This window comes from Vidua chalybeata, chromosome 15, assembly GCF_026979565.1.
Source record: "Vidua chalybeata isolate OUT-0048 chromosome 15, bVidCha1 merged haplotype, whole genome shotgun sequence".
NCBI classification, from domain to species: Eukaryota; Metazoa; Chordata; class Aves; order Passeriformes; family Viduidae; genus Vidua; species Vidua chalybeata.
The window spans coordinates 2,530,366-2,556,590 of NC_071544.1; the positions used below are offsets into that span (position 1 = coordinate 2,530,366).

A 26,225-nucleotide genomic window follows, 5' to 3' on the forward strand; every position below is an offset into this window, starting at 1 on the left:
GGCTTGTCTCTTATCTAGCATACACCTCAGGAAACTTCTATACTGAAGGGGAAAGGTGAGAGCAAGTTCAGCAAAGTTAAGCCCCTTATCCTGTCACCACGTGGTGCTGCATGAAACTGCTCACAGCTGGGGATCAGAGCATCTGGGAAGAGCCAGCCTGAAAAAGCTGCTCTAGACAGGTCCTGAGCCTCTTGTGCCAGCCCATGGAACAAGATCCTGGGTCCTCACTGGGCCTGAGGCTGTTTGCACCACAGGTGATGATGAGGAAGTTGGACATCAGCCAGTAAAGGCTTGAACAGTGTCGATATTTTGGGGGTAGAAGTGGGAATGTATGGAAGGCTTTAAGTCCTATAGTACAGAGTTGATTTGATTTGGAATTGCTCAGCACATCACTCCACTGAGAGACTTCAGGCTTCTTTAAACACCCACAGAAGGAAGTTCTTCAAGGTAGGGAGTGATTCATGCCTCCCTCAATGGGGGCTAAGACACACTGGGGGCTTGCTTAGGATATTTTCAGTCTGGCTTGCCCCAGAACCACACACATTGCTCCCACTGAGTCTGCACTAAGCAGAATTTGAGCCACTGAAAAGCTGAAGGATTTATCTAACAGGAAAACTATTGCAGGATTAAAAGTCTAGGCTGGCTGTGATTGATGTGTTTTAACAATTACTACATCTTGTCAGCCTTGTTGTGCAGCACCATTCCTGTAATTAATGGGCAAGGACTTTCTAATTCTCCTCAGTGCAGCTCAAGTGGTGCCAAGACACTCGAGGTGTCCATAAAATATTGCCAAAGGAGCTGGAACGGGGCTGCCAGGGCCAGTTCTGTTACCCCACCTCAGTGCTGAAGCTGAAATCACATCGAATGCCCCAGCAGTGATGCAGCACCCACTGCTGAGCTCCCAGGGATGGCACCTTGGTGACATGGTCCCACTTCAGCTAACACTGTGCCCCACAGGTGTCCCCAACACCCCATTTATGTTCCTGTTGCCATGGTGTGCCTGGAGGAGGACATTTCCCACCTGGAAGCATAAATGGGATTTTCTCTTCAGGATTCCTGCTTCCCACAGGTCCCCCCACCACAGTGAAGGAGCAGGGCAGCTGAGGAGTGGGAGTGACACAGACTTAGGGCTGCTCTATTTGGTGTGAAGGCCACCTTAGTATTTCTGACCCTCTGTCAAGGTTTTAAAATCTGGTTTTCAAGCCTAGCATGTCTGTTTTGTAATATGCTTCAGACATCAGTTCCTAAATGTGGATGAGTCACTTGCTGTCTCTTTGCAGACAACAGTGACACAGCTCTGGGCACCACTGCCAGGCAAACATTTTTTGTATTTTCAAGCTGTGTGGCATTCTGAGAGATGTTTACTTCACCACATCTCTGTCATCTTTTGATGTTAATACCTGTGTCAGAGTGATTTCATGGAGGCTGTCCTGGGATGTGAAAGGGAATCCATGGTGCAGTGTAAGATATGCTCTTCTCACCACAGAGATAATTCTGTGCTACTTCATGCTGAAGGATTTCATTCATTAGTTCTCTAAGCCAGCCTAAGGCACCTGAGCTACAAAGATTCTAGAAGTAGGTGCCTAATGTCACCATATCAGAATCACTTTGAAAAATCAGATTTTCATGATACCTAAGCAGGATTATCACTGACAGTGGGTATTGAAGTTTTCCGTACAACAATATAACCATGCCCCAGATTTTTATATATACAATCATAGCATGGTTTGGGTTGGAAGGGACCTTAAGTATGATCTAGTTCCACCCCTCTGTTATGGGCAGGGACACATTCCACTAGACCAGATTGCTCCAAACCCCACCCAGCCCGTGCCAGGGCCTCCCCACCCTCACAGGGAAAGTTTTTTCTCTAACATATAATCTAAACTGACAATCTCTTAGTTTGAAGCCATTTCCCTTGTCCTGTCACTCCAGGCCCTTGTAAATTGTCTCTCTCCATCTTTCTTGCCAGCTCCCTTCAGGCCCTGCAAGGCCACCCTGAGCTCACCCCAAAGCTTCTCCTCTCCAGGTGAACAATCCCAGCTGTGCCAGCCTTTGCTCCCAGCAGAGCTGCTCCATCCTCTGCTCATCCTGGAGCCTCCTCTGGCCTGGCTCCAGCAGCTCCAGCTCCTCCCTGTGCTGGGCCCAGGGCTGGGGCAGCTCTGCAGGTGGGAGCTCACCTGGGCACAGGGGCAGAATCCCCTCCCTTGATGGCCACACCCTGGGATGAGCCCAGGACAGGGTTGTCTTTGTAAATGCTTGGATAAACACCCCCCAACGCTGCAAATGCAGAGCAGTGACACTGGATCCTCCAGGGATCCCTCTGGGGATCCACAGAGAGGAGAATGAACCCAGGAGAGTAGCGAGCACAGCATCCCCATATCCAGAGCTAATGGGAAATTAATGTATGTGCTATCAGTATTGATTCCATAGCATGCTGGTTAAAGCTGCACAAGGTCAGTTCAGTGTGCTAAAGCATTTATTCTGTTAGAGCTGTGCTCTGCATTCTCTCTCTGCTCAGTTTTGGTGCAGCCAAGCCAGCCACTCAGGCATGTGTGAGCCTAATTCTGATTCCAGCCACCACATGAAGCCCTTCCCATTCAGGATTTATTTCTGCTGTGCTTGGAGCCCTCAGCTCTGCTTTCCTGAGTAACTATCTGCTTCATGCAGGTTCAGCTGTGTGTGATACCAAAACATTGTCAGCTGTTCACTCTTTTCTCCTTCAGAGACCTGTAAAGGAAGAAACCAAAGGACTTCAGGGTACACTCACTTCCCAAAGCCAGACTTTTGATTAAAGTGATGTTTCTGCATATTTACAGGAGCCTTAACAGAACACAGGGCTCTTGGCATTGTCTTGAAAAGGTGCCTGTGTCGAGCAACAGTCAGTAGTTTCTAAGCAATCAAATAACAGCAAAACTGAGGAACTTGCTCATTCTTTAGGACTCAAATGAGGAAAATGGCTCAGCTCCTTCCTTAATATTTGTCTAACACAGGATCCACAACACTGCTGCTAGGAGAGAATTGGATTTGGAAGGAAAATTGTACCTGGTTTATTTTACCCAGTTGTTGACACAAGCAGGTCTGAATGAGTGAAGGCGAAGCAGAAATGACAGAAGATTCTAAAAGGTATCAAAACTACCTGCAATTAATTTCATGACTGATCTTCTTATATGAAATTTGGGAAAGGCATTTTGGGTTCCGTGTTCTTCCTCTGATGTGAGAAGACTGGAAAACTTTTAATCAGATCCCCTCATATGATCTGCAATGACCCATGGACTGAGCAGAAAGAAACTGCACAAGACTGAGTCTTAGAAGCCTAATGTAAAATGAGATATTTTTTAATGACAGGATGTAATTAATGTACAACATAGCTCAGGTTTATTGTTATAAAAGCCCAGTAGTTTTCATCAGTGATCTTGTATGCATAGAAACCAGACTTCCAAAGACAATATGCTCACAGAGAGTATATATGGATTCTGAAAGACATGAATTGTTCAAGTGGTAAAAAGCCCCAAAACTGTAATTTCCTTGTTAGCAAACTCTGCAGTGTATTTTGTCGTGCTCATTTCATTGTCAGCAGGAGGATTAAAGAATTTTTTTTTCTTAATCTGTGCTGTTATTGGCCACCTCTGGTTCTCAATTTCCATTGTTGTGTGGTGTTAAAGCAGTAACCCCAAAACTGTGGTGCAGATCCTGCCCCCATCTACCCCTGGTCCTCCAAACTCTTGCCAAGGGTTTCTCCTCCTGGACACCCAAAATCAAGGATGTCAATGGTACAATTTGTATATTAGTTATGAAATAGCCAAATTTCACTGTAGACATCTCAGCATTCCAGAGGGTTCAAATATGGAAAAATCTTTATAAAATCTGGTGAGGTGCATGATTCAGTATTCAGAAAACACAGTGAGTGTGTGGGATGTATCTCCTCCTAGTGCAACCCAGCCTCCTTTCAAACAATTCCAGCAAGAGCTCCTCCTCTCCTCTGAGAGTTTTTTCTCTGTTCTATCAGCTCTCCAGACTGGAATGATGATCATCATTGATAATTATGCTGGAATGATTATCTTCAGATTATGTTTTGTCTCCCCAGGCATGCAAGGACACAGTCTCCCTGCAGTAAGCACCTGCAACAAAGGCAGCATTGGTAAATGTAATTTTGTTGGTAAATGTAATTTTGTGTTAAGACCAGCAAATTGGAGACAGAGTGCAGCTCTTGGTTCATTCTAATAGATGCAAGCCTTGGAAAACCAGCTGTGTATGGCCACTGATGAAAAATGAATGAGTCAGACTGGCTTGCATAGGGGAAAATGCAAGCACTCAAAAGAAAAACCAATATTCCATTAAAATCTAAAAATAATCAAGTGTAGAAGATTCCTATAAGAATTAAATCTTTGTACTGAATTTTTGCCAGAGGCATTGAGAGAGCTATTTTATGATGAATATGTAACAACAGTATTCTTCTGTGTGTTTAAGCTACCACTGTAACTACGGTTGATGAACGTTTTGGGAGCTGTTGGATTAGTCACCAAATAAAAATAAACACCTAAATGTACTTGCATAGCACATTTGCATAAAAGAACAGTTCCCTCCCCAAAGCTTAAGTTTTTTTCCTCTTGCCTAGCCTTTAAAAGTGAATCAAGGGTTCTCTTTCTTAAGTAGCACCTTTTTATTGCCAGTAAAACAAGACTGGTAACAAAAGAAGACTCTAAATAGACCACGAGGCCATTGGTGGTTCATGCTTTGAGATACGAATTCTTTTATTAGAGCTTTGCTGTGATGTTTTAAGATTTGCTGCAGGTCCTTAAAAATGAATAGGAATTGTTCTATTTGAACTGTCAGCAGTTTGGAAACTTAAAACATCCAGGACATGTCTCAAGAAATCCCGTTGTTCTCTTTGATCCTAGATTAAAGGGCCTTTGGAAATTTCAGAGCTATGTAGTTTCTTACACAGTTCCAATTAACACGACACTTGAGCTTTATTCTGTGAATGTACAATAATGTAGAAAACTCCTTGGAATTCCCTCCTCAGCTATATTCTATTTAAAAATACATGTATTGGTTTTATATCAACATCCTCAACCACATTCAATACTCCATTTATACCCTTAGGTTTAGTAATTCACAGAACTTCAGCTTCACAGATTCTTACCAAGAAATCCCAAAATGCATGCATGGCTTGGTTTAAGAAAGATATTTTACTTGTGTTTCATACACAAAAAAAAACTGATAATCAACAGTGGCTTAAAAAATTAACACTACTCCACTTTTCCACAAGTGTACAAAAAAGAAATAATGAATTTACATTCAACGGTAAAGCTTAAAGTCCACTCTAATAATAGTTGCATTGACATTCACATACACAAGCACAGAATAAATATTTCAGGATTCTTATAAGAGCATACAGCATACATACAGTACTTCAATTTTACATAAGGAGTGTTAGTAGGGTCAGAAATTCATAATCTCATAGAAAAGTAAAACTAAAATCAGAAAAGGTCGTGTGGGAGGTAACACCAAGGTACTGCACACAGCTAGCAGGTTAATAAATCCATCTGTGTGAGGAGTTTGCTTCTGCTTCTTCATATTAGGACAGTTGGTTTGCAAAGGTGTATTCAAAGTGCAGAATGATGCAAAAAAAAAAAAAAAAAAAAAAAGAGAAGATATTCTTGTATTTATTAATACATGCAAGAGGCAGCCCCCAAGTCACCCGACAGAATAAAGCTGTTATTGGCAAGTGGCCGATATAATACAGATGTTTCAGGCAATTTTTCTAAAGCACTTTAATAGCAGCAATTGTAATTTATAATGGCTCTAGATTGACTTCTGTTTGGGTTAAAGGGCATCATATTTCTTTAACATTTACAGCTATATTTCTTTATAAATAAATATCTCAAATAACAAATAGCATAGTTAATGTTACTTTTTTCTCTCTTTTGCATAAGTGTCGTGGAAAAACTCTGACCTTTTCAGAGACATAATGTGCAAAATAATGTGGAAATAGGGACACACAGCATCACAGTTACATTCCTGGGATGTCAGCCCAGCCCTTCTTACTCTCTGAGGGCTAGCCTTACCAGGGTAATAATGCAGGGCTTTAAGGGACAATTTTTCCAATGGCTTGCTTGGTAAAGAGATAGAATTTACGGTGTCTTAAAGAGCTGTAAATGTGAGGTTTCATTTGAAGCAGTGTGTACAATACGTCATGTATAGGAGTCAGTATTTCCACACAGTGACTTCTCAGGAGTTGACAAGTCTGCTCATCTCCTTTCAGACATTTTCTCCCCAGCCTGAACATCTTTGAACATTTTGTGTTCATTAGGTGTTTCCTCTGTTGCATATTTACCAGCTCTTCTTGCATTTTATAATCTGATCTCATATCACCTAGCTGACATCTGCACACAAATATTTCCAATCAGATAGAGGGTGCAAAACATTAAAACTTTTAAACCTATCCTGTAAGTGTCATCAAGACAGGAGCACAGGAACCACAGTGCAGAGTCCAACCTCTCACTGGCTGTACTGTGAAGATTCTCCTTTTCGGCGTAGGAGAAAGGAAACTTGTGTCTGCTTTTTAGATTCTGAAAACAAGCCAGAGTGGAGAAAAAGAGTTAACACCAGACTTAATAAAGCTTTTAAGACAAAACCTGTTAAGCAATTTAGACAGACACTGAATTTCCTGCTGATTTTCTCAAGTCTGTACATAGAGGAAATTTGTTAACAGTAGGAAGAAGTTGGGATTTGCTACATAGGAGAAATCTGCCATTATTACAAAAACTGGCTAAGAGGGTTTTTTCAGTATAACTCCCTCACTGGTCACTGTTCTCAGTGGTGCTGTTGCCCTTTTCTTTTTTCTCCTGAGTCTTGTTTCCCTTCTTCTTTTTCTTCTTTTTCTTGGTCTCTTCTTTCTTGCCAAAGGTTATGAAGTCACTTTTGTCAATTTGGCTGTTTGGTGGCTCCTGCCGGATGGAGATGATTGCAGGAGATCCTGGGATAATGAATTTGTCTGGCAACTCACCAGGACCACCTTGTTTGGAATTGCCCGGTCCAAATTTAAAGGTCCAGCTGTTGCTGTTCACACCAGCTCCTACTGGGGGGGACACCTCTCCCGCCTCAGGTTCTGAAAAAGTCAAAACAGCAAGAAAAGCTTAAAGCATCTTTAAACACAGGCACTCAGTGAGCAGCAGCTTTCTGTTTGAAAGGCTTCAGCCTACAGCGACTCTCGCTTGCCCGGCTGCTCATCTGGGGGTTATCCACTGGTTCTTGTCCAGTCTGCTCAGTGTTTGCATGCACTGACCCCCTCCTCGTGCTGTTGGGTGCAACAGGCTCTGGATCCCATTTTGTTCTTTTGGATTTGAAGTGTTTGGAGTAAGAGATCGCTGTGGTGCAGCCCATTGTAGTGTTTTATAGCAGGAAACACAAGCACGTGCATCGCATGGCAAAAGGGTGTGTTTGAGGGTGTTGAGCCTTTTGGGACAGGGTTAGAAGAGTGGCCAGGGCAGGGGGTGACAGCCTTGGCATTATGCACATCCAGGTGGGATTTTAGCAAACCATCCTGTGATGGATGTGTCCAGGAATCCTCGTGCAGGGAAAGAGGGGACAGTGTCCAGAGGGTGGAATGGAGCCAGGCTCTGCGCAGTGGTGCCGAGCAGCAGGACAAGAGGGAACAGGAATGGATGCCCAGGAAGTTCCACCTGAACACGAGGAGGAACTTCTTTCCTGTGCAGTGACTGAGCACTGAACAGATTGCCCAGAGAGCTTGTGGGGTTCCCCTCACTGGAGATATTTCAGAACCATCTGGATGCAGTCCTGTGCCGTGTGCTCTGCTTGAACAGGGAGGTTGGACCAGATGAGCCACTGTGGTCCCTTCCAAGCTGACCCACTGTGTGACTCTGAGCTGGTGCATCCCAGAGAGGAGCCTGGGGCCAACCAGCACGTGTGCTAGTGTGTAGGTATGGATGCAATGTGGCTGAGCAGCAGACACGGCCCCAGAGCAAAACCAGAATGAACTGAATCGTCTGGGCAGAGACGCTGCAGGACTGCTTCCATCAGGGTGCACAGTCTGGTCTCAGAAATCATAGAATACCCTGGTATTCTCTCTAGATCACAGTGTTTTATACAGGCAAATAGAAAGTGAAGTTCTATGCCCAGTTTTAGGCTTGCAGGATGAAGTAAGTTTTAATTTTGTTTCCATTATTTTGATTAGTTTGAGTTAATCAGATTGAAATGTCTGCCTATGTTGCTCTGACAAGGACAAATTTCTAGCAAAATAAAATGCTACAGAATTAGGTTTTGCTGTGAGAGAAAACCTTAAGACTTTGTTGTTTTCTTTCCTTTTATACTTTGAACATTTGTTGTAATTTACATAACTGCCAATTTTGAATAGGAACAGCATATCTATTTTAATGTATCATGGTAAGTGTTTTAACAACTGTGATCAGGGGAAAGCTCAATGTTTATGCACTGATGCTAAAGCCCTCAAATCAGATGAAATTTTCTTATCTACACCCTATAAGTGCAGTAACAAAACATGGGACTCTCACCCTTGTAGCACTCTTAGCCACACACAAATCCTCACAATACCACACAAACAATTCCAATTCCACTGATCTGATTAAATCTCAGCATCATGTGTGAGAGCTGTCCAGCTGAAGAGGCAAAGATGTTTGGGGTAAAGAAGGAGGGGGAACTGTGCTGGAAAACCATTTCAGAGGGATTCCATGTCCCTTGGAAGAAGAGACAAGGACACTCAATGGGGGAGAAGAAAAGGACAAGTCCAAGGTCTCCTGCTGGTTAAAGAGGGCAGGAAGAGAAAACAAAGCAGACATTTTAGAGGGGGATCCCCAATGTTTTGCCAGCAAACACCTGGTACTGCCTGCTCTGTATCCCTGCAGCTGTAATGAAGAATGCTGTATTAACTTCAGCAGCTCCTGTATTTCTCAGTCTTTAATGATTCTTCATCTTCTGTTTTGTTGCTTGTACAATTTTCTATTTTAGGAAATAAACGGTGTATGGTGCATGCAGACATAAAGCTCTGCTTTTAGGTTCAAAAACTGAAAAGCTATATTTTGCTGCCCGATAAACTTTCTCCTGCCTGGCAGCAAAACAAGGCTGGGAAGCAGGATTCCTTTTTTAAGCTTTTCTGTAGTGATGCAGCAGGTCCATGTTACAAAGCCCAAGAAATGTGTGTACAAAACACATCAGAACCATCTCTGAAGCCATCTGTGTGAGAGGTTTGGCACATGAAATCTTTGGCATCTCTGAACCTCCACGGCACATGGACATGACAGGGCTGCTTTTACAATGTGGTATTTAATCAAGAACTAGAAGGCACTGCACACTTCTTTTCCCCCTAAGATTGTATTTAATGATGAAGAAGCTTTGACTTTATGTTCTTTCCAGGAGCTGCTGACATTGTTTTAGTGACCTTAACCTCTCGAGTCTCAAGTAGCTTTTCTGAAGTTATTATTAATGTAAAAATTCTTCTATTTTATCAGTTGTAGCTTTTCTGTATATTTCCTAAGGTCCTAAGTATCAGCTTCAGATTTTTTACATGTTTCCTGTAAGTAACAACAATGTCCTAGAAAGTCCTTTCATAATAAATGCATTAATATGAACCAGCTTTCATTTCTGCTTAATAAATTGTTTTGTTCAGGTATCTTTTATCACTTTTGTTTCTCTGAGATGATAAATTACAAAGGTGGAAAATGTGTGTCTTGGCCTTTTTCCAAATTATTAATCAATTGTCTTTCTGCTGCAATAGAAAATGTGAGCTTTCATATTGCACATAATAAATTAAGCCCTATGTGACAAATAAATCCTCTCTTTCTCCCAACAAACCCACACAATATGCACTCCAAACACCGGCCCAGACCCAATGCTCTTTTTCTGTTCCTGGTAGGAAAAAGGCAGCTGAAGGTGACCTCAAACCATGTTAGACCCAGCCTTGCTGTGGCTGGGGAGAACCCTGTAGCAAGGAATAGTAGAAGCATTACTTTGAAGAGTACAGGGTGAGAACTCTGTGGGCTGCAGGGCCACCACAGCACAGCTGGAGCTGCAGGGCACGCCTGGGCCGCTTTGATGTGAGCATAGAAACATAAAGTCATAGAATGGCCTCTGTTGGAAGGCACCCCAAATTTCACCCAGTTCCAACCCCCTGCTATGGCAGGGACACCTTCCTCTAGACCAGGAGGCTCCAAGTCCCATCCAACCCGGCTTTAAATACTTCCAGGGATGGGGCAGCCACAGCTTCTCTGGGCAGCCTGTGCCAGGGCCTCACCACACTTACCTTACATTCTTCCTAATAACTCAACCTGTTCTCTGTAGGTTTGAAACCATTTCCCTTTCCTGTCACTCCAGGCCCTTCTAAACAGTCTCTCTCCATCTTGTGCACTCCCTTCAGGGCCTGGAAGAGGCAGGTAGGTCACCCTGAAGCTTCTTTTCTCCAGGCTGAGCAATCCCAGTTCTCTCAGCCTTTCCTGGACAGGTGCTCCAGTCCTCTGATCCAGTCCTGAACACAGGGCATGGGACAATGACAGTGACTCGATGTTATCCATTTGACCACCCAAACACAGTCACGTGCAAGAATCCAGGGTATCCCTGAGATAAAGAATCTCCTGCATGAAACCTCCTGCCAGACTAACGGGGCGCACATCCACACCTGCACTACTGAAATCTAACTCAGAGCAGGGAAACGACCCTTTAATCTGGTTCTGACTTGGCAAAACAACTCACCAGATGAAGTCGGTAGCATTTGTCACAAAAACACCTGACTTCATGCATCCAAACACAACAAACCCATCCCACCTACCCTGGAATCTGGATTCTGTCAGACTTTGGGGGTTTGCCTGCACTTATGTCTGGTTTTGTTCCAGCTCCTGAATATGTCTGTTGTCCATACCAACTAAGCATTTTAATACTCCTTAATACTAAGCCAAAGAAAACGAATTATCCTTACAGCTGGGTGGAGAGCTTGCATACAAAAAGACAGAGACACAGAGAATCTAATGAGTTAATAACCATAGTTTCCTGCAAGTGGGGCTTCTCCAGTCCTCAGGAAATGTCTCTTCTGCATGATTTACCTGAGAACCTGTGTGTTTATCTGTATTGGCAGGCTGGAAGGTCACAGTTCAGCTGTACTGACAAAGTCATATGTTTAGGCATTTCGGATCAAGGATAAATGCCATTTACCACCTACTTTCCAAGGCTTCCTTAAACATCTCTTCTGTTTCTTATCAGCAGGGATTCAACAACAAAAGCTTTCTATTTCTGTGTCATTTTACATTTAATGGGATTAGTTGTACTTCTCTTGCATATTTTCTGCATCTTTAATTGAATGCTTCAAATTTGTTTATTAAACTTAGAAGAAAATCTTAATAAAACAAACCCCCTGGTTATATTTATAACACTTAATTTAAAACATTACACTTCTTTTCTTCCTACAGCTAAAGAGGGGGGTTGCCAGAGTTCATACCTAAAAGCCCAGAGTCTGGTCATTTCCTGGGGTAATTTTTGGGATTACTTTGGACCTTTTCTTTTGTTCTCAAGGAATACTTTAGACTTCATGTTCAATGACCAAATAATTAAATTTTTAAATGCTTGCATGCAGCAGAACCCAAAATCTAGACTGCACCTGCAGTTCCTGACGCTTCTTTGCCTGTGTGTCTGCAAGCTAAAACGGGAGATGAACTTTTCACCCCATCCCTTTCCTACTCTCACCGAAATACAAATGTCTCAGAAGACTTTAAATGGAACCCAGAGCAGCAGAGACTCTGCAGCTGAGTAGGTCACATATTTAGCTGGCATGAAAGGACTGCTAGGCTGTCTTTCAAAATACTTCTTTTTCCATCCCGTGACTGCTGTCTGAAGTGCACAGGCAGACTTACACAAGAAAAAAACCTCCATATCCTCAACTCACCTATGTGAAAGCTGGAGGGAATTGGGTATGGTGCAGAGCTAATGCTTCTTCTCTTCCAGAGGCATTTAATGGTCATGTATTGTAGCCCTCTACCTCTCACAGGACTTGAAAAACATAAAAACCCCAGTCAACAGGCACTGATTCAACAAGCTCTAATTGCTCTGAAACACCTGATTTCCTACACAGTGTCAGATATAGAGGGCCATGTCTGCCCAGAGCAGCTGTGGCTGCCCCTGGATCCCTGGCAGTGTCCAAGGCCAGGCTGGACAGGGCTTGGAGCAGCCTGGGACAGTGGAAGGTGTCCCTGCCCATGGGAGGGGGTGGCACTGGATGAGCTTTAAGGCCCCTTCCAATCCAAACCATTTGAGGATTCCATGCTGATGTCACAGTCTCCAAGATTCCAGAAAGGGAGCAGGCTGCAGGTGAGCTGTCCCCTCACTGATCCTCACTTGCCGACTCCAGGCAGTCCTGCTCTCAGCACACAGGTTTTTCAGAGGTACCCATGCTCTGTGCAGGAGGCCTGGACACTGACAAGGAACCAGGTCCCTAAAATTTAACCTGTAGTAACTGTAGGTACCTACATTTTTTTTTCTTATAGAGTTAGACACCCCTTTCCTAAATTCAGACACCAGAAATGTAGGCATCCAATCTACCATGTCTAATTGAATTCATGCTGTAGTCTATAAACAGGCACAGAAGTTCAAACCACCTGGTTTAAATGCTTGTTTTAAGAGGTATTGAATTGGAGACTTTATCACTCTCTTTGGAGCCTTTCTTGCTTTCTACAACTCCCTGACAGGAGGTTGTAGCCAGATGGGGATCAGCCTCTTCACTCTGGCAACCAGTGGCAGGACAAGAGGACATGGCCTCAAGCTGCATCAGGAGAGATTCAGGATGGACATTAGCAAGAATTTCTTCACAGAAAGGGTTGTCAAGCATTGGGAGGAGCTGCTCAGAGAGGTGGTGGAGTCACCATTGCTGGTGGTGTTCAAGAAATGGCTGGACATGGCACTCAGTGCTCTGGTCTGGTTGACACGGTGGTGATCAGTCAAAGGTTGGACGTGATGATCTTGGAGGTGTTTTCCAACCTAAATGATTCTGTTGAAAAAAACCCAAATTTTCTTTGTTCCTCTCCTCTCTCTGCTGGAGACAGCTAACTTTTGGGTAGCTAGTGAAAAAGGAGCTGAATTCTACCCTCAGGAGCCAGGTAAGCAGCACCATGGCTCAGCAGGTGTTGTACTAATGACCATGCCCAAGCATTTTGGAAAAAAGAAGAAGTTTGGAACTAATCTCTTTAATGGTGGCAGCCACAAAAAAAAAATTCTGTGAACTGTTTGCAACTTCCTCAGCCCTAATCCTTTCATGGGATTTTCACTTAGGTAGGCAGTGGCATCTTCTGTCCAAAACTGCCTGAGAGAGCACAGCCATGTTCTTAAGGTTGCCCCATTTCCCCCCACTTCAAAGGCCACATTTTAGTTATGACAGCAATGCCACCAGTAGAGCTCAGAACCTCTGGTGCAGAACTCTGAAGTACAGGTCTGTCACTGAGATTTAAGGTGCTGTCTTTTCACATGTGGAATTTGCAAATTCACTCAGTTGAAGGGCTGGCTTTCACCAGCCTGTAAAACCATCCAAGCTGAAAGCTGATGCTGAGCGATGGGTACAGACAGTCTGAAATTGAGATGTCTCATACATTTGGGGCAAAATGTCTGCTCATGGGACATATCATCACTCAGCCCAGGAATCACTATCCCATCAGGTCTGGGCTATCCCATCAGGCCTGCAGTTTCTATCTCACTGACGTTTTTCTTGCTTTTGGGGAGGCCACATGGTTTTTCCCTGACCCTGCATAGCCCCACAGCTCCAATCTGGTGTTTACTGAGAACAGGTGGTGCTCACTTCCCATAATGCGAGCTGCCCATGTATCCTGAGTGTCATGAACATCCTCTCCACCTCCTATGCCTCTGCTGCTTTCTTAAAGAACCTTTGTCAGAGGAGGGATAACTCGTGTTAGAACAGATGTGCCCCTGCTCAAGGGGGAGAAGAGGAAAGCATTTCTGTGCAGCTCTGTCTCCCTGCAGAGACATCTTTGACTGTGTGACATGCTCAGCCAAGACAGCAGCTTGTTTTCACTCTGTTCCACCCCTCCCCACTTTGTCCCTGTCTTTAAAAATTTGGTAGCTCACAGAATGAGAAAATAGAAAAGCTTTCAATCAAAGGTTCTGTAATATTAAATTTAAAGGAAATATTTTCCAATGTTCTTTTTCAAGACAGCAGAACATGGGGGCTGAAGCCACTGTAAGACTCGGAATACCCCATCATTAATCACAGCCCCTTCTGTCCACAGGTCAAAGTAGCAAAACACATTAATTAAATGAATTTGTTTAAAACTGAGATCAGGCAATAAGCAGGAAGCAAATTGCAGGGAAAGCTAGTCATTAACCTGATTTCTCTCTTCCCTGCCTCCTCCGCTGATGCTGTACTGACTGCAGCTTCTGCCTCTGGCAGGCTTAATGAATATTCACCATGATAAAGAGTCTGAAACAGCACATCCAATGCAAACAGCACTGAAAAACCCTCTCTGTGTCATTTGGAGGATCTCTGCGGACATTCTGGCTTCTCTGATCATCCCTAAGCCTTTTTGGGATTAAAAAGTCCATTTAATCTTTCTCTTTTTTTTCTGAAAAACAAAACAAACCAAAAACTCAAACCCACAAAAAAAGAAAGCGAATAAAACCCCATCATCAGCATGATAAAATGACAGAAATAGAACTGAAAGACAGAAAACCTATTCAATCAGAACAAAACTGAACCAGTTTAACTAACACTCTGCCAAACAATCCCAAACATCACAAATGACTTTGTAAATTGGAGTATTAAACAAAAACCCCAAATAATTCTCACTGTCTGCCCTCTCATCTCTTTGACCTGTTGTGCATTAATGAATCCAGAGGAAGGAACAAAATGGAAACTTCTCCCCACCAGGAGCCTGTAGCTTTAATCCAGCACTCGGGTTCAAAGTCAGCATCATTAAACAGGGTAATTATGGCACCCACCGTGGGAGATTTGCAACCCCCCTGCTGCTCCAACATCCAGGCACCAAGAGTGGGCACGGAGGTCACTTCCAGCTCACTCTCAGGTTACTCTCCATGCTGACACAATTAATTTAAATTGAGATTATTTACCTCATTATAAAAACCAATCTTACATGGCTATGTATTAAGGGAATTGTCTCAGCTATGGAATAGCTCTGCCAGCACATTCTGAGATATTGAAAGCATAATTTGATTTGCTGGCTACCACAGCCTGCTGTGGCCAGAGCACAGCTCAGGGTAAATTGCTTCCTGCAGCTGCTGAAGAAGCAGAGCACAGGATCTGCAGCTCCTCTCACTCTTCTTTGGCTAAAGGATGCTTTTCTTCCCATAAAAATATCGACTTTTTCAAGTAATATCCTTCTACTTCTGTACTTGAGCCCAGTCCTGCTCCCACAGGTAGAATTTTACCCCTTTCCTCCTCAAACTGAGGGTTAATCTGCTGCATCCCTGGCTCTGCATGTGCACACATCCAGGATGCTCCTTATCATCTTTTGAGCTCTAATCAAATGTTGGACCTGGGGGATGCAGCATTGAATGTCTGTGTTGCACAAAGAGGTGATTAGAGAGACATTACTCTTGCAATATATGAAAAAAAATTTGGGGGGTATTTCCCTATGTCTGCAGGCTCACAGGGTCTGTTTTTAAGAGTTCACAGCTGAAAACAGACCCCCCCCCCAAATCCAAACCCAAACCAACCAAACAAAAAAAACCCCTAAATTATTCTAATCTTATAAATGTGTTTTTAGTACAGTGTGGGCAGTTACAGCACCAGCCATCCCGCCCTTGTTTTAATGCAAACAGTGAGGTAAAGAGCAGGGAATAGTGCAGGAAAATTGAAACTGGAGCTGAGGGGACGGCTCTGCCCTTCAGTACCTGGGAAGGGTGTGGGCAGTGGCTGAGGACAATGTGCCCCTGAAGATCTGTGGTGGGTTGGTCTCGATACCACAAAGGAAAGGCTTTTCTTTGCTTTCATGTCCAACCAGGTGCTACGTAGCCTGAATGTCTTAATTAAATGTCCTTAAATGCCCTAAACTGAAAGACCAGAGCAGCAAGCAGCTACCCAGACCTCTGCTGAAGGCTGATTTTAGGAATGCTTGGCAACACATCCCAAAAAAGTGGACTGTGAGTCAGATCTTTAAAAATATTTGAGCTTTGTGGCTCACATATTTTGTATGTGACCAGGAGTGGGGATGGCACTCTAACCATTTTCAGGAGGCTGCTGCTGTGGGTGGGGTTTGCCTCTGTTATATAAGGACATGAAATATTGTAAAGAGAGCAAAAGTCACCGCAGAAGACAAAGCCCTGAATGTCGGCAGGACAGAACATGTGCACTGCTTAATCTACATTATAGAAAGCCAATTCTGGTTACTGTCTTCTGTCAAATTTAAATTAAAAAAAAAAAATCTAACATACAAGCCCTTTTATGTGAGAGACAACAGGCTCACCGAGCGTCATAAATCCTGCTGTGAAGGTGAAAAGGAGGAAGCATTTCCTGGCTGCTGCTGGAGGCTGTACCAGTGCCCTGCAGGCAGCCAGCCCCCTCCTCCCCTCGCTCTCCGAGCTGTTGAACTGAAGCCAAAGCACAGATGTGCATCCTTTCCAGGCATCTCCTGCCACTGGAGGCCACTCTGCCTCCATGGGGTGATACAGCATCCACCTGGGCTCCTGTCCACAGCCACCTTCTGCCTCAGTGCCTGTCCCAAAGCCTGGCTGTGACTGATCCCCAAAGAAGGAAAATTTTCCTAAAGGGAAGACAGGATTAAATGTTCCAGTACTGGATTTCTATTTACAAGCACATCGAGTGGCAGGACAAGGGGAATGGCTTCAAACTGACAGAGGACAGGTTTAGATTAGATATTAGATAAAAATCCTTTACTGGGAGGGTGGGCAGGCCCTGGCACAGGGTGCCCAGAGCAGCTGTGGCTGCCCCTGGATCCCTGGCAGTGCCCAAGGCCAGGCTGGATGGAGCCCTGAACAGCCTGGGATAGTGGAAGGTGGCCCTGCCCATGGCAGGGGATTGGAAACAAGATCTTTAAGGTCCTTTCCAACCAGGCCATTCCATGATTTTGTGATTCTATGTTTTCCTGGGCAGGCTTAGATTGGTTTTGTTTGTGTCCATCTTGGAGAGTGAACACTGCTAAGAGAAGTGACTTCAATTCTGTCCCTCCCTCCTGCTTCCCCTCAAGAAAACTTTATCAATTACCAACCTTTACAGCTCTGAAACCCTTCCACAGGTACCCTTACCTGAGCACAGCCCAAATTACTGCAGGTGCACAAACAGCAGAGTCCAGCACAGCTCCCAAAACCAAGTGGGACAGGCAAGAGAGAATCCCCTCTAACTGAGCACAGTTAATAGAAAGACAGTAACTATGGAAACTTGAAGCATCAATTTTAGCCTTTCAAGGCAGAATCTAATTTTAACCAGCTAATTGGGTGCTTGAAGTGGTAGTGAAAGAAAAAGGGACACATTTTTGTCAGTGCTCTTAGAGGCATCTATTTTAAACATGAATGGAAGTGTGAGCTTCACCATTTAGAGAGGACAGGATAGTAATGGAGCAGGGACACATGAGAAATGGCCTTAGAGATAATTTTTTTCTTACTTTCTTCATCATCTGTGTTTAGCTTATGGACTTGAACCATTCCTCTTGGGCTCTCACCCCAGTAGCCCAAACCATTGCAGGCCAGATGATTTCAGGGTAAAGCTTTCTGTTTGGATATTCTTTAAAAAACCCCAAACACACAAAGCTTCAGACAGTGGGAAATGCAGTTCCTTGTCTCTCAGAGGCTGGAGATGGCTCTGAACCTCAGAGCTGACACTGTTCCCTGGCTCCCTCTGGCTCTGATCTCACATAAAGGGATAATTTTACCAGTATTTTATAGATGAAACCTGAAACTGGTCTTTTCTCTATGAAGGGGAAGAAAGGGTACTATTAATGTTTAATTCAGTTTGATTTTGTTATCCCCAACTGATTTCATAATATTAAAAGTAAGCTACACTACACAGGTACATAAAATTAAATTAGACCTACAAATCCTTTAGCTGACCTACTTTGCTTAGTTTATCACTAAACCTCTGCAAACTTCTCCTCTGAAAGCCAATTAACCAAATACTAACCAATGTCTATTTTGAATCTCTCCAACGTGGCTGTTAGCCAGCAACCTGCCCTAAAAGACATCTGTCTTTTAATAAATACACGCCACAAAATGGGGCTGTAAAACTCAAGACATCAAAGGCCTCAAAACAGACTCTGGCAGTCACAGCACTTTTCCCCTTCCACAAGATATATGTCACATTAGCAGCTTCCTATCATCTCCTGTTAGGATCACACCCCATTATTATTCCTTTTTACTGATATGGGATGAATGGAGCTAATAATATTCCACATCAGTTAAAAAGGAATCTTAATTAAACGTGATGAGTAAGTGCTAATACAATATGATAAGCCCTCTGGATAAGCATGCTACATAATTTCTCTCTTTTCCAGACTCCTTTAAACATTCTTTGAGAAGAAAATGGAGGTGACCTTGCAAAGGCTCCCCACATCCCTTCTCCTACTGCAGAAATAGTTTTGCTCTTTCAAGGGCTTGCAAGGCCCACATTTGGAGGATTTTTTTCTCAGCTAGAAGGTAAATCCAGGTGTTATGATCACTGAGAGTCATCTGGGCCTCTAACTCTTTAAAGCAGATTTTTTGGTGCTGATGAGATGAACGTGCCCGACTGCTCTGGAAGTCTGGACCTGCTGGGTGATGGAGCCAAACCTTCTGTGTGCCTTCTGCTGCAGCTAAAGGTGTCCTCTCAAAACAGAGCCAAATGATGAATTAGGTTTTCAGAGGATTTTTATAGGCATAATTCTGCATGCAGATCTATCAAATATCAAACCCCAGCTCTGGATGGTTGTTAAAATCCCATTTAAATGTGTTTATGAATCTCCTAACTTGGTCAGTGCTTTATTCTGCTTGGTCACACAAACTGAAATCACAAACTGTTAGGTGACGTGCACCTAGGCCACATAATGCTGAAACAAAATAAACTTTTCAAAAAGGTAACTTGGAGGGGGGATAATACACAGCTAGGGAATATTAAGGTATGTTTACCTCAGTAAAGCTAAGATCACATTTGGCAGCTGCTCGAAATGGATGGCAGCACATTGCAAAAGGCACTTTAAGAGTTGCAGCTGCCTTTGTGACTTCTCTCAGACTACACTTCCTTAAATATTCATCAGATGGTGAGCATTAATTCTGGGAGGCTCTTTGAAAGTCTAACACACAAAAAGTGGGCAGAGCTATCTCACTTGATCACTTTAACCACTTGAGAATAGACCACTCATAATCCCAGTGTATGAGTTAGTAAATTATATCCTTTGTATTTCAATATTTTGATTTTAGTTTTATAGCCCCAGTCATGTTTAAGCCAAGAATTGTTCCCTCATTGGAACAGCTGGGGAAATGGCTCAGACTTGTCCTTCCACATAAAATTATGCTTTACATTATACTCAGGAACTGCTCATCTGTGAATGAACTGTCTTTCAAGAAAAGCTCAAATTGTTGTAGTAAAACATCCAAAATTTATTTATTTAATATTCCTGCCCTTCACTTTTCTGAAGGAAATAGTAAAAATTGAAGAACTGGCTTGAAACAAACAGGAAGATCAAATCTGGGAAATTAATTATTACACATAAATGGTAATGGAAGTAAAATGGGTATCTGAGAGCAAAGAAGGGGAAATTAACTTTGTTTCCATATTATTGCTTAATGGAGGCTGACTCTGGAAAAAATCCTACCCTAGTTAAATTGGAGATTTTTTTTTTCTTACTTGTGATCCCTTTAAATGAATAGGCAGGGGAAAACATCAAGGACAGACTGTATCTGGATTGATAGCATAGTTATTCTCCTTCCAGGAAATGTGTCATATGCTCAGGTAACTAGGACAAGCTGTCAAAGAATAGAAACATTTAAAAGATCTTAATGTTCATAAAGGCTAAAAGGTGATGTTATTGCTTCTTGAATCCTTCACTTCAAAGGGAATTTTAATTTGCCATCTGGTGGAATCCACATGTAGAATATTATAAAACTATTTTAACACCATATTAAACTTTACACTTTCATTTTCCCGCTGTAACTGTGTGTATTATACATGTCCATGTTAATATAAAACTGGGTCATTTGTTTTGAGTTTCTGCAATTCTTGAGGTGGTGACTGCCTTCTAAATTTTACACATCAGAGTCCACTTTCCCAGAATCTTTTTCAGTCCCACCACTACCAGGTCAAGTCATGGAGAAAAAAGCTTCTTAAATTATCAATTCTGTATCTGGAAGTAGCTGAGTAGGTGCTGTCACAGAATTTTGAGGAGTGAAAGGGAGCTCTGGAGACCATCCAGTCCAACCCCCCTGCCAAGGCAGGGGCACCTGGAGCAGGTGACACAGGAACGTGTCCAGGTGGGGTTGGAACGTCTCCAGAGAGGGAGATTCCCTGACCTCCACGAGCAGCCTGTTCCACTGTTCTGCCACCTCAGTGTGATGAAGTTCTTCCTCATGCTGAGCTGGAACTTCTTGTGGTTTAGTTTATGGCCATTGCTCCTTGTCCTGTCACTGGGCAGCTCTGAAAAGAGTCTGGCACCATCCTCTGACACCCCTTGGAGATATTGATGTGCATGAATGAGATCCCCTCGCAGTCTTCTCTTCTCCACACTAAACAGGCCCAGCTTCTGTGGTCTCCCCTTATACAAGTGATGCTGCAGACCACTCATCATCTCTGTGGCCTCCACTGGACCCTCTCCAGTGGCTCCTTGCCTTTCCTGGACTGTGGAGCCAGGTCTTTGGTGTATGAGTTGGTAACTGCCTGAGGACCAGCACGTGTCAGAAGGGGAGCACAAAGTGAAAAATGCTTCATCCTCAGACTGTGCAACCTGACAGTTCCATGAAAGGAGATTTTTTTTCCAGCAGTTTCAATACACTCCCTTACTAGAAAGGGGAAAAAAACCCAAACCAGGCAACTCCTGCAGCCAATGCCAGTTGTGTGTTCAGCAGCAAGAGCTGCCATTCATTAATCCTGATGTGCCTTGCCCCACTAAGCTCTAGGTGTGAATGGCTGCAACCTTCAATTGCTTCAGCTGCTCTCTGTGATCCACAACTGCAGCACCAAACATCACTTCAATGTATTCCCTTGACACCAGACTTGAAGAAGAAATAGCTTGGGGTGGCCAGCGGAAACACAGGCCATGACAACAAGGAGAAAAAATCTCTATTTTTATCTCTTCCTGCTGGCACATGGAGCAGCACACACTTCATTCGAGCATACACACAGCTGCTCAGTGGCTGGAATTTCTGCAGCAGCTCTGAGGCTCGAGGAAGTGCAGTCAAAGCAGATATTCTCTGCACCGAGGAGGAAAGACAGCACAAGGATGCTTTGAAATGCTCTGGCTGATCTAGTTCATTCTACTCACCAGGGAGGCAAACAATTTGATATTCAAAAACATGTGTGCATATTTCCTGAAACTAGCACGAATATTTAATACCTCTTCTTGCAAAAACAAGATAATCATGCCTGCAGATCTTCCACAAGCAGCTATGGACCATTTTTGCCTCAGCAATCATCCAATTTGCATCTCTAGTGAAACAACTCAGTGAACAGGCAAAGAGATTTTTATCTCTGTGCTTGAGCAGATCTGCCACTTGCTTAAAGCTTCAAGTGTCAGTCTTCAGGCAGGGACAATACCTGGAGAGAGGACAAATATTTAGGCTCAAGAGCAAATACCAGAGAGAGACTCTTCATCAGGAACTGCAGTGATAGGACAGGGGGGAATGGATTCAAACTGAAATAGGGGAAACTTAGGTTACAAGAGAAATTCTTCCCTGGGAGGGTGGGCAGGCCCTGGCACAGGGTGCCCAGAGCAGCTGTGGCTGCCCCTGGATCCCTGGCAGTGCCCAAGGCCAGGCTGGACAGGGCTCAGAGCAGCCTGGGGCAGTGGGAGGTGTCCCTGCCCATGGCAGGGGGGTGAAACAAAATGATCTTTAAGGTCCCTTCCAACCAAAACCATTCTATGGTTTCATGTTTCTATGCTTCTACTGATATGACCCATACAGCTTTTAGTGTCTGAGAGAATCAATTAGCAAAAATTAATTATGATGGCTTTACTATTTTTTTTTTTGCAAGGCTTTCCCTTGGCACATGTTTTTTAGAGATACAAAAACAACTTAAAAAAAAGAAGTGAGAGGGAAAGCCAACAATATGACAACAAAACAACTGTTTGCAGCTACTGAAAATATCGTGTTAATTGCTCAGCTGCTCTCTTCAGGGCCTCAGACTTTCACCAAAATATACCAAGTGGTGTAAGTGGGGTGGCTTCACCCTTACTGAGGAAGCTCAGATAAACTCATTAATCCATGGACACAGCAGGAATCTTCTGTTTCTCCTTCCAGCCAAAGTCTCCTCTTTGTACAAATATGTCTGCAACTGCACCCAAACCTGCAGAGCTTTCTTAAGGCAAAGCCCACTCTTCCCCCTCTATAAATAACTCGGGAATCAGTTCCTGCTCCTCCCAAATATCGTTCCCACTCCTGCCTGCAGCTTTGATTTCATGCTTGTCTTCAGAAGCCAGAGTGAATCACCCATTTCCTGCCTCCTAATCCTCACTCTGTCACAAAGCTCTGCAGGTTTTCTGCTGCTCCTCCAGGTATTTCTGCTTTGGGCTCACTAAGAAAAGCTGCATTGGGATAGAAAAATGCTGAGCAGGTGGCACTACCATAGTCTAACACACAGAGCAAGGAATCAAGCTTATTTCCCTCGTGGCTGTTGTATTTTAAACACAATTAAATAATGAAAGAGCATAAATTACAGCCTGGATTTTTCTCATGTAGGTTTTTCTCCCCATGTGGGGTAGAGAATTCCACGTGAGGTTTTAGTGTCTCCAGTCTTTGCCATGTAGATTTATGTCATACCCATAGAACCTTGACAGGTATCTTTATTTAAATAGTAGTTTTGTGAGAATCTCAGGTGTCACGTGGGAATAAAGAAACTCCAAACCTTAAAATGTGAATTTTGGCTGTTAACACACCAGAAAGCAAACAAAGTCACTTGAGGCTTAAGTTTGGAATGTTTGGATTGGCAGCATAGGACTGACCCAATGCAATTTCATGGTCTGTTTATCCATCCTGTTCTCTACACCATCATGCATTTTATAACAGGTGCTTTCCCTTACCCAGGCATCTGTGACAAACAGAACATGCTGCAGAGAATGCAACTGCCCTCATAAATCTCATTCCAGTCAATGAAGAGCTCGTGTCTGAGAATCACAGAACTGCATAATCAATAATCATGGTCTGCAAGACAGAAAAATATCTTCTGATGGCTTCCTCCAAAGCTGTGCACCAGATTCTGGATTCTTTTTCAGTATTTCAGGATTATGCAGCTTCCCTAAAGGCTGTGAGGACCAACACTGTTACCCTGCATAACTCTATCTGGCACTTGACCTGAATATGTTTCTCCCGATTAGGCAGTGACATTCTCATCTGGAAACTCTGTTTGTACATTCAAATTGTTGTCTCAGCATAAAGGTGTGCTGGAGTTATTCTGAAAACCCAGATGTGTGTCTCTGTCTGTATTTCAAAAACTTTATTAGCATGATTTGGAAGCTTCCACTCCCAGATTCCAAAATCTGCTGCACCTGATTTCTCCCAGCACACGTGTTATGAAGTGATGAGTCTCTGTCAAGTGGTGGTGCCAACCTCAGCAGAGAAAAAAAGACTTTTTAACACCTAAATAAGAATTAGCCAGTGGCTGCTAGCCTGGATTCTTCCAGGTCACAGATGATGCAGGTCTGCAAAGCAGGTAGAATTTCTGCCCAGCACCTCTTCTGTGCAGCAAACAGGAGACTTCTCTACAAGGTGCAACAATTTGTTCCCTTCCACAAATACTAAATTGACCTCGACACCCAAATATCCCACTTACCTTAATCCATGTTGTATATTTGTCATATTTGCCATGAGAATTGCACAGTCTCAGATCAAATCTTCTGTATGGAAATAAAAGCCTGCAACAGCTGCCACTTTGCAGATCAAATAAAGGCCATTCAAACCAAAATCATCTCCTGTCTCCTCAGCTCCCCTGGGAAAGCAGGACTTTGCATACAGACCAGAAAGCCAAAAACTCAGCATATGGCAGAGCAGAAAGCAAGCTCTGCTCCACAAGAACAATTATTTGGCAGTTCCAAGAGTATCTGAGCTGACCTTAACTATTAATCTAACACAGGATGTGAGTAGTTGTGCTTCCAAAAGTCACAAAATGTTCACAAAAATTAATACCACAGAGTTAACACAGCTCCACTTTTTACCAGGAATTACTCTGAAGTGCAAAATGCCCATTCTCTCATTTTGTGCATGCTACATGCTGGCTGCTGGAGTTTATGAAGGCTCAAAAGCTGTTTCAGCATTACATAATCACAAAATTAAACAAAATTAAATCTATAATCTCTCTGGCTTTAGAAAAAGCTGGGCAAGGGGGGAAAGTAAGAAAAAAATCACAACTCTAATGACGTAGAAAAAAACAAATAAGTTTATTTTTTAAAAAATTAGATGATGTCTAACTACTGAGCTCTGCACATGGGGTTGGTAATAATTAACTTTTCAAGAATCTTCTCAAGTATAATGCTCTGCACAGCTCAAAGGAAAGGTTATTGCCATGAACTCAAAATGGTAGAGCAAATATTTAATTGCTGTTTAATCCAAGTCCTAGGCTGTACCTCAACAGTAGAGTCCAATGCAATCTTGCTCACTTTAGCCAGAATCCATTAGCATATTACCTAAATCCCAAATAGCAGTATCAAAGACTGATGAAATGTTTGGAAAAAAAAAAAATCTTTGGCTTTCTAGGCACTGCATATCATTTTGGAAAGACATCAACTAAGTTGGGCGATTGAACTAAAAATAAAATTTTTAAAGATACAGATAATCAGGGTCTTCAATTAAGAGGCTCCTCACCACAACCTCAGCATTTTAGCTTTTTAACAGGAGCAGGTGCAGGTCAGAGCATGACTGGTCAGCCTGTGTAAGGAGAGAACAATCATTTGCCTGAGCAGCCTCACTTTCCATGGAAAGCACTGGATAAACATTCATGGAAGATTTTCCCTCATTTCCAGGACTCCAGCTGGCTACAGACCCCCTACTCCCACTTCTAGGGTATGAGGTGAGGATTTTTCTCCGGGCTTGCTATCTTTCCAAATAAAAGGTAATTCGGTGGCATTGGTGCTATTTAGATGTCTAGTTCCTCTATTGTCTGCATATATCATCACATTTTTTCCCAAGCCCTAATGCCCTTAAGCACTTACTCCCAGAAATGCCTCCTAAAAGGTGAGGCAAAGACAGACAGACAGTTCTGTCTGGCAGAACAGAGTCCTGCCACCACAGCCAGGAAATCCTGCCTTGGGCAGGTCACTTCGTCCTCAGATGGAGGAAATAGCTGACATTTTTATCAGTGGGCTGCCAGTGATGATTCTCAGCTTACCCACAAATTTCACAATAATTATTTAGTTGTGGATTTGCTTTCTATTGCAATGAAGATAACACTTCCCTTTCTTCTCACACTCTGTTTTTTCTACAGTGCTATTTCTGCATCTGATGGCCATTGCATTTCAGTAGGTTCATGAACAGTGGGCTCTGTTTTGACTTCAGCTTGCTCTTAGAAACACTCTTAGAGGGTGTGGGAAGGGGAGAAGAACACAAATGAGTTCTCCCTTCTCTCTTGTGAATATGCTCAGGCAACACTGCAGCCACATGCAAGAGTGACTCTGCCTACTGGGATAAATTCAGGATAACAGAGTCTCCTGGTGCTGGGTTTCTTCCCCTCAGCCTGCAATTGCCCAGCAGCCATTAAACATTAATCCAACACTGGTTCTCCAATCTGGTATTGCTGCTCATCAGCACTGCTGATTTTATTGCAGCTGGCAGCACAACCCATCTGCAGTGGAACTGGTCATTGATCAGGCTGCCCAGATGGCAGCTGAATGCCTGGCAGCTCTTTGTGGTGAGGATCCACTGAGGCGCTCTGGCTCTGCAGAATCACACCATGGGTGTCATCTTCAGCCTACATTTCCACATTACCACGTGGATTCTTGTACCTGGTTAGTTTAAGACTGGATGGCTGCTGTATCCAGACTTGGAGTAATTTTTTTTTTCCATACCCACATAATGCTTTTTCTCTTCAATCTAAGTCTTATAAGCTTTTAGAG

At 43.3% G+C, this 26,225-nt stretch overlaps 1 protein-coding gene and 1 long non-coding RNA gene across 8 annotated transcripts in view; one reads left to right on the top strand and one right to left on the bottom strand.

Annotated features, from left to right (window-relative positions):
- Nucleotides 1-3,314: 3,314 nt before the first annotated feature.
- The window catches only part of LOC128795543 (protocadherin alpha-C2-like), a 93,155-nt gene continuing 70,244 nt past the window's right edge, over nucleotides 3,315-26,225 (bottom strand). For 3 of the 5 annotated variants that reach the window (XM_053956380.1, XM_053956383.1, XM_053956379.1), the window contains exon 4: nucleotides 6,428-7,111. In XM_053956380.1, the coding sequence (XP_053812355.1) occupies nucleotides 6,801-7,111 (311 nt within the window). In that variant the 3' untranslated portion in view covers nucleotides 6,428-6,800. Of the gene's footprint in view, nucleotides 7,112-26,225 lie in introns of all 5 variants that reach the window. The other 2 variants (XM_053956382.1, XM_053956381.1) reach the window with 2 other exon arrangements.
- LOC128795545 (uncharacterized) lies at nucleotides 12,362-18,934 on the top strand. Of its 3 annotated transcripts, XR_008433582.1 has the most exons (4): nucleotides 12,362-12,477; nucleotides 13,062-13,115; nucleotides 15,987-16,125; nucleotides 18,489-18,934. It is a non-coding gene; the product is annotated as an uncharacterized LOC128795545 (long non-coding RNA). The 3 variants fall into 3 exon arrangements; XR_008433581.1 differs by lacking the exon at nucleotides 15,987-16,125; XR_008433583.1 differs by lacking the exons at nucleotides 13,062-13,115; nucleotides 15,987-16,125.